General features: G+C 60.6%; 4 protein-coding genes across 4 annotated transcripts; all 4 read right to left on the bottom strand.

Moving 5' to 3' along the window:
• Window positions 1-179: 179 nt before the first annotated feature.
• Window positions 180-1,421, bottom strand: LMJF_29_2560 (conserved hypothetical protein; the record flags this gene model as incomplete). Its single annotated transcript, XM_003722291.1, has 1 exon — window positions 180-1,421. The coding sequence occupies one exon, from the start codon at window positions 1,419-1,421 to the stop codon at window positions 180-182; it is 1,242 nt and encodes a 413-aa protein (XP_003722339.1).
• Window positions 1,422-2,432: 1,011 nt separating this feature from the next.
• LMJF_29_2550 (conserved hypothetical protein) lies at window positions 2,433-5,054 on the bottom strand (the record flags this gene model as incomplete). The annotated part of the gene is made up of 1 exon (XM_003722290.1): window positions 2,433-5,054. One exon carries the CDS (start codon window positions 5,052-5,054, stop codon window positions 2,433-2,435), a length of 2,622 nt encoding a protein of 873 aa, XP_003722338.1.
• A 2,602-nt stretch (window positions 5,055-7,656) lies between these two features.
• On the bottom strand, window positions 7,657-9,573 carry LMJF_29_2540 (conserved hypothetical protein; the record flags this gene model as incomplete). The annotated part of the gene is made up of 1 exon (XM_003722289.1): window positions 7,657-9,573. The coding sequence occupies one exon, from the start codon at window positions 9,571-9,573 to the stop codon at window positions 7,657-7,659; it is 1,917 nt and encodes a 638-aa protein (XP_003722337.1).
• Window positions 9,574-12,252: 2,679 nt separating this feature from the next.
• LMJF_29_2530 (conserved hypothetical protein) lies at window positions 12,253-12,456 on the bottom strand (the record flags this gene model as incomplete). Its single annotated transcript, XM_003722288.1, has 1 exon — window positions 12,253-12,456. One exon carries the CDS (start codon window positions 12,454-12,456, stop codon window positions 12,253-12,255), a length of 204 nt encoding a protein of 67 aa, XP_003722336.1.
• Window positions 12,457-12,649: the final 193 nt, after the last annotated feature.

The raw sequence follows: 12,649 nt of genomic DNA, 5'->3' as shown, positions 1-12,649 counted from the left end.
GCCAGCCGAGCACCGGCCACGGAACCCCAAAGAAGAGCCCTGCACATCTCTCCCCGCAAAGGCGAGTGAGAAAGGAGATGCAGCGCTGCCAGCAAGAGAGCACACACTCTCGCACACGGAAAGCAGGGCTGACTAGGGAAGACTTTCGTTGGCACCAGCAACGACGGGGACCGAGTCGCTCAGTAGAACCTGCGAAGGCACGAGGACACTACAGACGTCTTCCCGAAGGAGTTCGGCCTCCACACTTCGGTTCTTTTGGGCTGCCGAGCCGCCTCCTCCTTCTCCTTCTGCGCCTGTTTGCGCAGCGCGATCTTCGACGGCTGCGTCTCATCCGGGTGCACCCACAAGTTGGGGAACGGGTTCAGGCAACCCGGCTCGCCGGACCGGTTGGCAGACCCGTAGAACGCACGCTCATGGACTAGGGTAGGAGCAGCCGCAGCTTCCCTCTTGGCCTTGCGCTTCTCAGCAGCGCTATCCGCCGGGGCCTCGTAGGCCGCATACACCGCGGACACGCCCGTATTCGGCATCTCGTCGATGTAGGAGTGGCTCACACCAGGAATGTGAAACGGTGGCCCTAGTGCCTTTGGTGCGGGGCCCTGCTTACGCTCCCTGCGTGCCCTGTTTGCCTCTGCTGCGGCGTAGTCCTTCTTCCAGTCGTCGTTGTAAGAGGGGTTGCTCAGCAGCAGTCCGGGGTAGCCATACGTGCCCTTCTTGGCGGGGTTCGTCTTGATGTTAGGCAAGTGCGTCGGCTCCTCCTCCTTCGGCTTCGGTGCCCTCTTCTTCTTCTTGGACTTACCATCATCCCACGGCTCCGTCATGTATTCGTACGGGCGATTCTGAAAGCATCCGTAGTAGCTACCGGGGCCAGTGCTCTTCTCCGGGTACGATGAGTAGCAGAACTCTTTGTCAGAGATGGCGTTCTTGGTGTTTGTCCTGGAGGCGGCGGTGCGCTGCTTGCTCTCGTCGTAGTCCACCGGCTTACCTCCGTTCTGCTCCGAGGAGGCGAGGGTGAGGAACCTCTTGTCGAAGTAGGCGTCAGGGTGCTGGCCAGGCGGCACACGGCCGCCGATCGTCATGTTCTTGCCCAAGTACCTTGACGGGATGGCATCCTTCTTGTCGTAGGGGTCCGTCTTTTTCGGATCCGGGTCGGAGGACAGGTACGGCGGGTCTTGAAAGAGACCGCCATAGACGCTTTTGTCCGTCATTTTAGCGGCTGTAGAGGATTCGAGAAAGGGGAGTCCGACGGCGAAGGCGGGTGAATGCAGGAGCGAGAACTGGAGAAGAACATAGACGCATGTGTGTGTGGGGGGGGGGAGGGTTAGGGGAAGTGGGGGGAACACACGTGTGTGAGGGAGATGGAGAAGGAAATAGAGGTACAACTTCCTGGCATGTGAGCATCGCTGACCGGCGTTGGCTGGCATGGGTCTTGGGAGCGCGTGTGTGTGCACACATCAGAGAGGCGACAAACCAAGAGAGAGCAGGGAAAGAAGCCCCTCCGCGCAGCTCCGTGGCTTCCTTGTCTTGTGCGTGTTGGCCAAGGAAGAGATGGCGGTGCATAGCATACAGCTTCCAGGCTTCGGAAGAGATGCGTTGGCACTGAAGGCACGCGCTAGGCGTCCATCTGCGAACGGCAGCGGGCTCGCGTCAAATCACGGATGGAGGGATGGGGAAGGATTACATACATGAGAGTTAGCGCATAGAGCGAGAGACGGATGCGAACACCTCTTGTGCGTAGAGCACCTCCTTGGAGAAGGGGAGGAGGGGTCGTATGGAAGCACCAACACACGCACGCACCCATACTCCTGCAGGTAAGAGCGACAAGCGGGCAGCCACAAATTGATTGGATGTTGATCCCTCATCGCGGTTAGAAGAACGTAAAGAAGAACTCCCACTAGACCATAAAAGAGGGAGAGAGGCACACGCAAGCACGCACGCACACACGGAGGCGACAAGAACAAAGACACACACGCACACGCGCAAGACAAAAACAAAAAGGCACCACAGAAGTAAACCACAGCGCACGGTGCCCCATCGCCCCCTTTCGCACCTGCAATCTTGCGCAGGGCACCCGGTCCCCCACTCTGCAGCTGTAGGACGAGCGGCCCTCCCTTTCGTTTCCATCCTCGGCCCCTCCTACCCGCTGCGGTGTGTAGGCACTCACCTGCGTCACGGCGGACCGCGCCGTCCAGCTAACGCGCACAAGCACAAAAGCAGCTGCCCAGCGCCCAATCAACGAGGGGTCCATGACGTGGAAGCCGCGGCGCCCTCTCGATTGTCGCCGACCGCCGCAACAAATGACATGTAGAAGCGCCACGTTTACGCACATACGCGCACGCAGAGGACAACGAGCCAGCTCATCCACAACACGGCAGTGACGCACTGCAAACCGGTGAACAAGAAAAATGAGTCACAGCAATGGAAGCAGGAGTGGATTACGGCATCCCGTCCTCCTCTTCCCCCAGCGCCGCTGGCGGTTCGTCTACCGGCATCGTGTCCTGCATGGCATCCGCCATCGTCGCCGCAAGCAAGTCCGCGTTCAGCAGCACCGCCGGTTGCTGAATTCGGCTTTGACGAAAGCGTGCATACACGTCTGCCTCCGTCAGCTTGCGCTCCTCCGCCTTCTGGTGCTCCGCCAACTCCTCCTCCTCTTGTCGGCGCTCCTGCTCCGCCTTGTGCAACGCAAAAACGCGCCGCCATCCCTCCTCGGCCTGCGCCAGCTCCTTCGCCCGCTGCTGGCCAGCCTCCACAAGCGTGTGCACGGTGGCACGGTGGCGCTCGCAGTAGGCGCTGATAGATCGAAGGTAGCGCTTGGCACGACTCATCAACTCGTACTTGCCCTTGATGCCATCCAGGAAAGTGGTGCCCTGCTGCCCGGCCTCGAGGTGGGCGAGAAGCGACTCACCCTGCGCCGCCGTAAGGGCGCGGGTGCCTTTCAGCCCGTCAACGAAGGCCATGAAGTGCAGCAGCGCTGTATTGTACACCAGCATCGGATCCTCACCTGGTGCCTTGATGGAGGCGGTGTGGATCAGCTCAAGAGCCTCCGCGTACCGCCCCTCCGTAGCGATGCAGTACGAGTACATCGCGTCCTGCTCCGATGTGCGCGTCGGCATGCGCGCAAAGTAGTCCGCGGCCTGCTTGTAGCCGTGGCTGAGCATCTTCACATTCGCGCGGTGCGCGTCGACGTTGCTTGTCGGCACGGTGGAAAGCGGGGTCACCTCACTCACGCTGTTCAGCATCGCTTCAGCGGCGTCGCCGCGCCGCTCCAGTCCGTCGCAGCACGCGTAGCCGTGGGCTGCGAGAATGTTGCGTGGGTCCTTGGCGAGGGCCTTCCGGTAAAAGGAGCGCGCCGAGGCGAGCAGCTTCGGCCACTGCGAGGACGATTGCTGGCACGCCTGCAGAGAGGTGGCACCGACGGCGAGAGCAACAGGAAGCTGCAACTCGGAGGCGTTAACCTTCTTGAAGATAGCCAGCGCTTCCTTCGCGCTTGACGTCTCCATGTACAGCTGCGCCATGCATGTCTGGGCCGCGGCCTCCATCGGGTGCACCTTCAGCAGCCACTGCAGCCACGCCATGGCCTGCTGCAGCTGACCTGCTTCCTTTGCCAGGAAATGCAGGCGATAGTACGGTGCAGCAAAGGTGCTGTGGTGCTTGACGAGGTACACGTAAAGTTGCCGTGCGCGCACCGGCTCCCGCTTCTCAAGCAGCAGGGCCAGGTTGTACAACAGCGGCACGTAGGAAACGTCCACTGCGGTGTTGGACATGAGAAAGGCCGCCCCTAGCTCCGCGTCCACGATGCCCTGCAGCGCCTCCACATCCCCTGACAGGATGGCGAGGTTGGCGCTCAGCTTCCAGCTAGAGGGCAGTTTTAGCTCCCGCTGAACGGCACGCACGTGCGCGCAGATCCGCCCGCAGTGCCCCGTGTCTAGACGGGAACATACGGCGGCCAACGCCCACGAGTTCACGTCGCCCTGCGCCACCGTCATGGTTAGTGTGTGACTGTAGCGAAGGGCCTCGTTGTGTCGACCCGCCCGCGTGGCGAGAATGGCGAGCATCTGTAGCACCTCCTTCTCATTGGGCCATGTCCTGTTCACCTCCATCAGCAGCGTCTCCGCGTCGACGTGGCGGTTGGCGTGCATCAGTAGTCGGGCGTAATGGATACGGGCGGCTAGGAGGTTCGGGTTCGCCCGCACGGCGGACTCGAGGAGCGGCTGCGCCGCCGCCACCTCGCCACAGGCGAGCAGCAGCCGGCCCTCGTGGAAGTCGACCAGCGCCATTTCTTCAGGCGAGGCTGTCTGCCGCACATACCGCAGCAGACTACGCAGCCGCCCCATGGAGCTCTTCAGCCGCCCGTCCTCCAAGGAGCGGAAGTAGGCTAAGTCGCACACTTTCAGTAGCACCGTCGTGTTCTGAGGCATCAACTGCTTGAGACGCATCACGGCTGTGTGGATCTGTGGCAGCATGCGAAGGTCAATGTAGACGGCCAGCAGCCCCAGCCACGCGAGCTCATCATCGGGGTGCACCTCGATGGCGCGCTCAAGGATGCGCCGGGCATCTACGAGTCGCTGCAGCCGGAAGGCGCACAGGCCCATTCCTACCCGCACCACCGGCGGCGTCTTCTCGGAGCCGAACATCTTCAAGGTGCAGCAGTACTGCGCGTAGCTCTTCTCGTATTGGCTAGTGAGGTAGTACACGGCGGCGAGACACACCATGGCGGCGCCAAAGCCCTCGCACCGCTCCACTGCCGTTTCCAGGCGCCTTCGTGCCGTGGTCAGATCGCCGCGCGCCATGGCGGCAATGCCTTCTAAGTAGCTCTGTACCGGCACCCGCACCGGCTCGCCGGGAGCGAGCTGCGCGGTGATGGCCGTGACGTCCATGCTGCCCTTCATCGCAGCCAAGGTGGCGCGCATGCAGTGGATGGACAGCAGCTCATTTACATTATGCTCGGACTTGGCTGCCTCTTCTAGTATGAGCTGCGCCGTATCGACATTACCGCTGCGGAATTCGTCCAACGCCCGCGTCGTCGTGATGCTTGTCGTGGCTGCTACCGCCGTCATGGTGAAGGGATGGAGAGAGAGAGAGAGTGACAGCGGGATGGGGAAGCACCAGCACAGAGCACCAACGAAAACGAAGGAAGAGGCTGTGCGCTGGTGGGGCGGGGGAGAAGAACAGGCCGAAAAGCGCGCGCGAAAGCCGCCTTCCGCTGAGGAACAAGGAGCTGCCGACAGGCACACGCACCGACTCGCACAGATAGTGGCACAGACACAGGCACACACACACACACACACACACACACAGGCGCGTCGTGCACGAATAGGAGGGGGGGAGGGGGGGGGCAGAAAAAAACGGAGAAACAGTCAAAGAGAAAGCAAAGGGCGGCGAGAGAGAGAGAGGAGAGCGACCAAAAAACGTAGCGTGCGCTGCAGCAAAGAAGCGGAGCAGCGGGGGGCGCCGCCTCACGCGCTTGTCGCTATCGCTACACAAACACACTCACACACGTTCTCTTGGCACTTTTTACCGCCCTTCGCCTTATTCGTCCCCTTTACGCAGCGCCAAGCAACAAGACAGTTCCTCAAGGAGAATAACAATGCACAAGCACGGCGTGGAGACGCGACAGAGAAAAACAACAACTGCGTAGCTGGGGTAGCGCACAGACACGCCGAGACAGACAGACACACACACACTTTTTAGGGAACGAGCAAGCGGACGCCGTCGCTAGTACCGCGGCACCGTCGGATGAGGAAGTCGGCAGGTCGATGTCGTGGAGCTGGGAGGAGGAGGAGCGTGGAGGTGTACGCAGGCCTGCGCGCGGTGCCAGCTGCGCAGCTCCGCTAGTCCCGTCAACGATGAATAGACGGCGCTCAGTGAGCTCTACAAGGGGTGTAGGGCCAGTAGAGCACACGAGCAAAGAAGGTGAGAGCTGGCCGTGTAAGGAGAGGTGATGGTAGTGCGTATGAAGGGCACAGGGCACACGCACAGACACGCACACAGACACAGACACGCGTGCACACTCACGGAGCTTTTGGGGAGCTGTCGCTAAAGCGGTCGGGTACACACAGATAGGTGCACCGTGGGCAGCGAGTAAACGAGGAGGAGACAGAGAGAGACGGGCAAAAGAAGGGGTCGAGACGAGAGAGAATACGGCGAGAGAGAGCGCACGGTGTACTCAGCTCAGACACATGCGCACACACTGCACAGAACTGACAACGTGCGCATCTTTTCTCCGTCTTCTTCTGCCACGGCGACGAACAAAGGGGGGAGAGGACAGCAGACCTCCCTCCTCCCCCGCCCCCCACACACACGCACACCTTATCCCCTCGTGTGCGTGCGCGCACGTAAGGGCAGCAGCGGCATTCGCTTCGCTTTCTTTCTCTCTCACAACAAAGTAAATGTGCAGGGAGTGTTGCGGTATGTCTGTAGTGCACGCCGGTGTCTTAGTCGTCTCCTGTCACCTCTCCACCCACGCTCTGAGAGCGGAGAGGATAGGACACCGAGCATGCGCACCCCAGTATGACCGATCACTCTTCGCCACTCATGCACGCGCCACTTCCATTGTCCTTGCTCGCTCAATGCGGTCTTTGCCCGAGTCCGCGCGCTTGCTCTCCCCAGACGACTGTGACACGTGTTAAGTATTAGGATTGGTGCATTTTCTCTTTCTACTTTCCTTTTCGCTTATCGTGTTGTTGAAGCGGGCAAGTGCCTTCGCGCGCTGGCCAGATCTTTACCCGCCCGCCTCACCGCAGCCCATGAAGAGGAGCAAGTGACCAAAGCCTACACGCGCGCTCTGGTAGCCTCCCCCATCCTCCCCGGAAACACAAAAACACCCGCAAAAAAAGAGAGAGAGAGCGGAGGACAAGGGAGGAGGAGGGGGGACGGAATATGGCGAGACCCCAGCGCGGACGCACCCCTGAAACTGTCGAGGGAGTGTGTGCTCGTGCGCAGCGAGACACACACGGAGGGGAGACAAAGAAGCAAAAAGACAAACTGCGCAGCATGCCGTAATCAGGCGATGGGTGCAGAGGAGTGAGGGTAGAGAAAGCGCAGGCTGGAACACACTGGACTCGGCCATCGCAGTTCACAACGTTGGCGAGGGTTCACGGCAGCCGCATGGACTACCGAGAAGACTTTGATGCTCGCCTGTGTTTGCATCGGCGCCTCCTCTTCTCGGACATCCTCGTCGCCCCATCCCGGATCTCCTGCGGTTGGAAATTTCACCTCCCCCTCCCTCTACGCCGTCACATGGCTGTCATCTATCCACGTGGACCTAGAACACTTGCGTACACGCACTCGATCCTTCCCTCCCCGTATTACGTGAGCGCTTCAAGCCAAGTCTTTTCCGAGCTTTGCCTCATCATTGGGGTGGCGGCCCTTTGCACGAGGCCCGTCAGCGTTCTCTTCCGTCTTCGGGGGGGGGGGGGCGGCTGCACATGCCGACTACTCTCCCTTCTGCGCTTCCGCCACTGTACGCGAGCGCTCTGCGTGTGCCAGGGAAGCGCAGTCCTTACTTCACCTCCGCGTTTCCACGCACTGTTTGCCCCCCCCCCTGCGACCAACCACCACAGAAGTGTGCTGCTGGTCGCACATCCGCGTGCAAGCACAGGAAAAAGGAAACGGAGAGAGGAGGAGAGGCAGTTGAAGATGCACTGTGCCACTGCTGCATTAGCCGTCTTTGTAGTGCGTCGCCGCATCTGCGGTCAGCGCAGAGGCGTTCTCTCTGGCCGCGTCGCCCTCCTCTGCAGCGTCCTCCTGCTCCTCCTCCACCGACTCCACCAGTGGTAAGCCCAAAGCCAGCTTGCACACTGTCACTTGCCAGCCTGCTACGTGCGCAACAAGCTTGCCCAGCTTCGTGGACTTCTCTGCAGCTACGTAGATAGGCCCCCCAACCGCCCAGGAGGTGGTGAGGACAAAACTCGGTGGCAGCTCCTCGATGAGCTGTCCAGTCTTGGCGCTAAAATCGGCGTACGGCATCGGCGTCTCAGCAGCCAGCTCCAGCAGCAGGGACGGCGTTACCGATACAAGGAAGTTGGCGGGCAGAAAGGGCACGAGGTCGGCTACGCCGTCTGTGCAGAAGCGCAGCTTTTCGTTGCTGTACTTTAGCACGGACTCGAACACCTTCGAGCCGACGTGCACGACGCGACAGCCCAGTTGCTGGCTGAGTGAAATGGCGTCCGAGTTGGCCAGGTACACCTTCTGGTTACGCGCCTCCTCGTTGCGCACGATGAGGTTGTCATAAGGGAACGTTTCGGGCAGCGCGAGCGCCTTCTGCAGGGTCGCCCGCATACCAGCCGAGAGGGGTTTCAAGGGCGCCTCCGTGCCCTTCGCATCAGCGGCGGACTCAGCCCTCGCACGCGCATCCTCCGGCACTGCCGCGACACAACGCAGCGCCGCCACAAAGAAGCCGCCGGTGTCCTGCGTGTGGGGCAGGATGCGGCGGGTGCGCTCGATGTGCTGATCCACGAGCAGCTCGGTGTTCGCGAACATAGTCGGTGCGTACTGAAACGTGCGGCGATCCGTCTGGGCCTCCATGAACGCCTTCGCGTCCTCGTAATTGCGCAGCGCCGTGGTGAGGTCGCGTGTGGTGACGGTCCATGAAGTCATGCCAGGCGAAGCGCAGAGCCCGTGGTGCAGCGGCGTAGGGTCTATCAGCTCGAAGGTGCCCTCCGTCTGCGCCAGGCAAGCGGACACAACTGCTTCGTCCTCGACGGGGTTGAGGCTGCAGGTTGAGTACACCACAATACCACCCGATTTGCAAGACGCCATGCCGCGCAGCAACACGCGCATCTGGGTGTGGTGTAGGTTGGCTCCCTGGAGAGAGTCCCATCGAGGCCACATATCGATGGACTTGCGCAGCGTTCCATCACCGGAGCACATCACGTCGCACAAGACGCGATCGAAGCGCTCCGCCAGTGGCAGCAAAGGAAAGCGCGTGGCGTCTGTGTTTGTGATGATGAGGTGGAGATGTGCACCAGCGGCACGGTTGGTTTGATGATGCAGCACGTCCAAGCGAGAAGCTTTGACGTCGTTCGCCACCACAACTCCCCTCCCGGACTCGCCAGCAAGGAGGAGCTCGAGGACCTGCGATGTCTTGCTTCCCGGCGCGGCGCACATGTCCAGCACCCGCATCCCAGACTCCACCTGCAGCAGGAGAGGAGGCAGCATGCTGACGGTCTCCTGCCGAGTCAGGTAGCCGCCCTCGTTCATCGCGGAGACAATCTTCTTCAGCGTCCGGTTCGCCTTCTTGCGCTTCAAGTCGCCGCGGCTGACGCCAAACTGAATCGCTCGCTGCGCCGGGAAGAACGGGATGCGCGTGCTCTCGAAGACTTCAGAGAGGTGCTGCGTGACGAACGCGTCCACGGCGTCCACCTGTGGCACTGCGCAGTTGAACCGGATCGACATGGGCAGCCCCGTCTGCAGGCACGCCATAAACGCCTCCCACTCCGATGCAGGGATGACGTTGCCCTTGTAGTACGCCTCAAAAGCCGTGTTCTGCAACGCTGCCGGGTCGCGCACGTCGGTCATCCACTCATCTGCGCGGCCGCGCTTGCTGCCGCCCTTGCGGTTCTGATTACGGCTCATGATGATGGCTACAAACTCAGAGAGGAAGGGGCTTCGGCAGACACGCCGCGTGTACTTCTCCCGTTTCCGAATGCTCGGCTGTATGTACACGTTCCTTTACACCCACACTCCCAGAGAGACGTGACTGCGAAAACCCGGTGCGATGGAGGGCTGGCGGGAGGAAAAGAGGGGAAGGGGCGGGGGGAGTGGGCCAGCAATCCCCGCGCATCCGCGAAGCGTGAACAAGGGGAGAGGGAGTGTGTGAGCGGTGGGCGGGAAGCATGTGCAACATGCATCGCAGCATGTACACCGGAAGAGAGGAGTTGAGAAGGGGAGAAGGGGGCAGGCAGTCACTTACGGGACACGCTAAGTGGGCAGATGCACACAAAGCACTGCGCCGGCCCACACCACCACCACCCCTCCTTCCAAACAGCCTTTACCGTGAGACGCGCTACTGCCGGAGAAACGCGGCCGTTGTTGCGCGACTGGAGAGGAGTTGAGGGGCTGAAAAGAGGGTGACGTGCCTTGCTGACGCCTCTGCTGGCCGCATGCAGTTTTCAGCTTTCCCCCACATTCAGGCGGACAATTTTCGTTGTGCCTTCGCTATGCTCGCGGGGCCACATTTCTCCGCTAAGCAGACGTGCGGCCAAGGGCCGGACCTCGTCCCCTCACTCATAGTTGTACCCACCTATGGGGGCGTATTAGCTCAGCATTTCGACCAAGCCGATCTGTGTCTGTATGCCTCGCCCGTCGGTCGCAGTCCTCCCAGCATCGGAGTGAGCAAGGAGACTGGAGGAAACAACTTGACTGTCGGGTTGTGCGCTGCCCGACGTTAGCTGCATAGACGATTGCTGTCGGGCCCATAAGATTGCCGTGCTTGTGTGTGTGTGTGTGTGGGGGGGGGGAGCGCGACATGGCCCAGCACCGGTCTAGAATCCATACAGTGCCTCTTCCTCCATAGCTGCGCTTGCAGCCATCCATCCCGCGGCCAGCGCTGAAGGAATCCTCCCCTCCCGAAAATGCTGAGGGAGGTTTGCCACCTCCCAGACCGCGTTGCGGCAATCGCGTGGGCGCCCTTTCGCGCGCACGCTCGCACAACGGAAAACACGTACCTCTGAGTAAATCAAATGCCAAGTCGTCTGCCGCACTACGCGTGATCCACGTGGTACCCACGGACATCTGCGACGCTGCGCAACAGGCCACCCACCCAGTTTTGCGGTCTTGCGATGTAGAAGGACACCACACTAACGCTCACTGAGGAGTGGAGGTTTGCTGTGCACGCGTACACCCGCTTCAGACAGTGATCTCTACGGATTCTGCCGACACCTTTGTGCCGCCCCTGCACCGTCGCAGTTGCGAAATGCTCCGTGATCAGTGCGAGGTGCATAATCGGGACTCTACGCTCCGCGAGCCTTTGTTAAATCAGGGACTTCGAGCACAACATCGCCGCCCGAGGTTCTGTGTGCGTCGAGTACTTCGCTGTGAAAAAAACTCATTTTCAGACAGCGGGTCCGGAACCCTTGCCAGCGGCTGCCCCTTCCACCCTTCTGCAGCCTTGCGTTTGAGCCGCCGTGGTTCCCAGAGCGCCATCCTGCTTCTCCTTTCGGGTCGTCTGCCGAGCTGCGACCATGCACACACACACACACACACACACACACACACACACACACACACATCGTAGCCTCTGACGGTTTCGCACTCACTCTGTGTGGTGACCCTCTCCCGAGCCCCCAGTCTGATTGGCACTGTCACCCATGAATTTGCCTCCCACAATGTGGAGCACCCAGCCTACACCGAGGCACAGTGGGAAGCTGGCATGAGGAGGGCGCCGTGTAGGAACACGAGGCAGCTGTTGCTGCTAGCGTTGTCCTCCATTTCGGTCCAGGAGGTGCCGCTTGAGCTGCCGTCGTTGCTGCTTTGGTAGTGGACTTCTTCGGTGGCACAAGCGCCTTGCAACCCCTTCCATGTTTGTCGTGATCTCGGCCATTGGTTTTCCGACTACAGACATGTCCACTGCCGCGATCTGCTACATGTCTTCTCCCGTAAACGGAGGCAAACCCGCCCCCCTCATCGGAGCATGAGTGGTGTGCTCCTGGTGCGGAAGAGCGTGGACGTGTGGCGCATGACCGTCTCTCCTCACGGGTCGTGCTGCCAGTCGTATTCGGCGCTGCCTCCTCGTGCAGTTTGGAAGTTCAACTGACCGAGTTCTCCCCCCCCCTTGTCAGCAAAAAAAAGTGGGTATTGCAGTCGCATAGTGTTTCGTTTTCCGCAAACGCTTTGTGTGTGTGTAGGGGGGGGGGGCGAGTGTGTTGGAGAGTGCGGCACGCCTTCATCACTTCGCAGGGCGTGTCCCATGGAGTGCACAAACGTATAAACCAAAGGGAGCATAAAGGGAAACAGTCCCAGTCCTATTCCTGCGCACACGTACGACCCTGCACACACATTTCTACCTCGTCATTGGCCCGGCACCGTCCATCCCCCCTCACGTGAACGCAACCATTCCTGCTTCACCTTGTATGACCGCACCCGTTCGAGTTCCGTTTCACAGCTTAGCGACACGCTCTTACCACGCATGATTGTGCTTTATACGCTCACACACGCATACGCATCCGCAAGACTGGCAGCACCATCTCTCGTGCCGACGGTAGGCTGCACGCCACGTCTATGGAGCATCGCCCCACCTCACCACTGAGAGTGCCATTACTCCATCTCGTACATGGTGTCATCGCTGTCCGGCACGGGCTGCTGCTGCTTCGGACGCTCCACGCGAAGCGGCTGCGGCGGCAGGTTCATGGAACGGCTCTGCGCATCCGCCGCGGCGGCGACATTGTGGCCGTCCTTGCTAAGCATGTAGGACACCGTCGGCGTTGTCGAGAACTCCTTGAGGGAAATGCTCTTCTTCATTGTCTTGCCTGTGTTGCGCGCGCAAACCAACGCGTGGTGGCAGCGGAGAGACGAGAGGAGGAGAGGAGAAGGCACGCCCAGAGAGAGACGCACAAATCAGAGGGGAGGAAAGGGGAAACAACTGACGGGGGGGGGGGGGGGGCAGCAGCGCTACAGAGAAAAAGGGAGAAAGCCGAACGTACAAGCGAAAACA

This window comes from Leishmania major, chromosome 29 (genome assembly GCF_000002725.2).
Source record: "Leishmania major strain Friedlin complete genome, chromosome 29".
NCBI classification, from domain to species: domain Eukaryota; phylum Euglenozoa; class Kinetoplastea; order Trypanosomatida; family Trypanosomatidae; genus Leishmania; species Leishmania major.
Note: the sequence above shows the minus strand (reverse complement) of the source record. Positions and strands in the feature narration are given on the sequence as shown.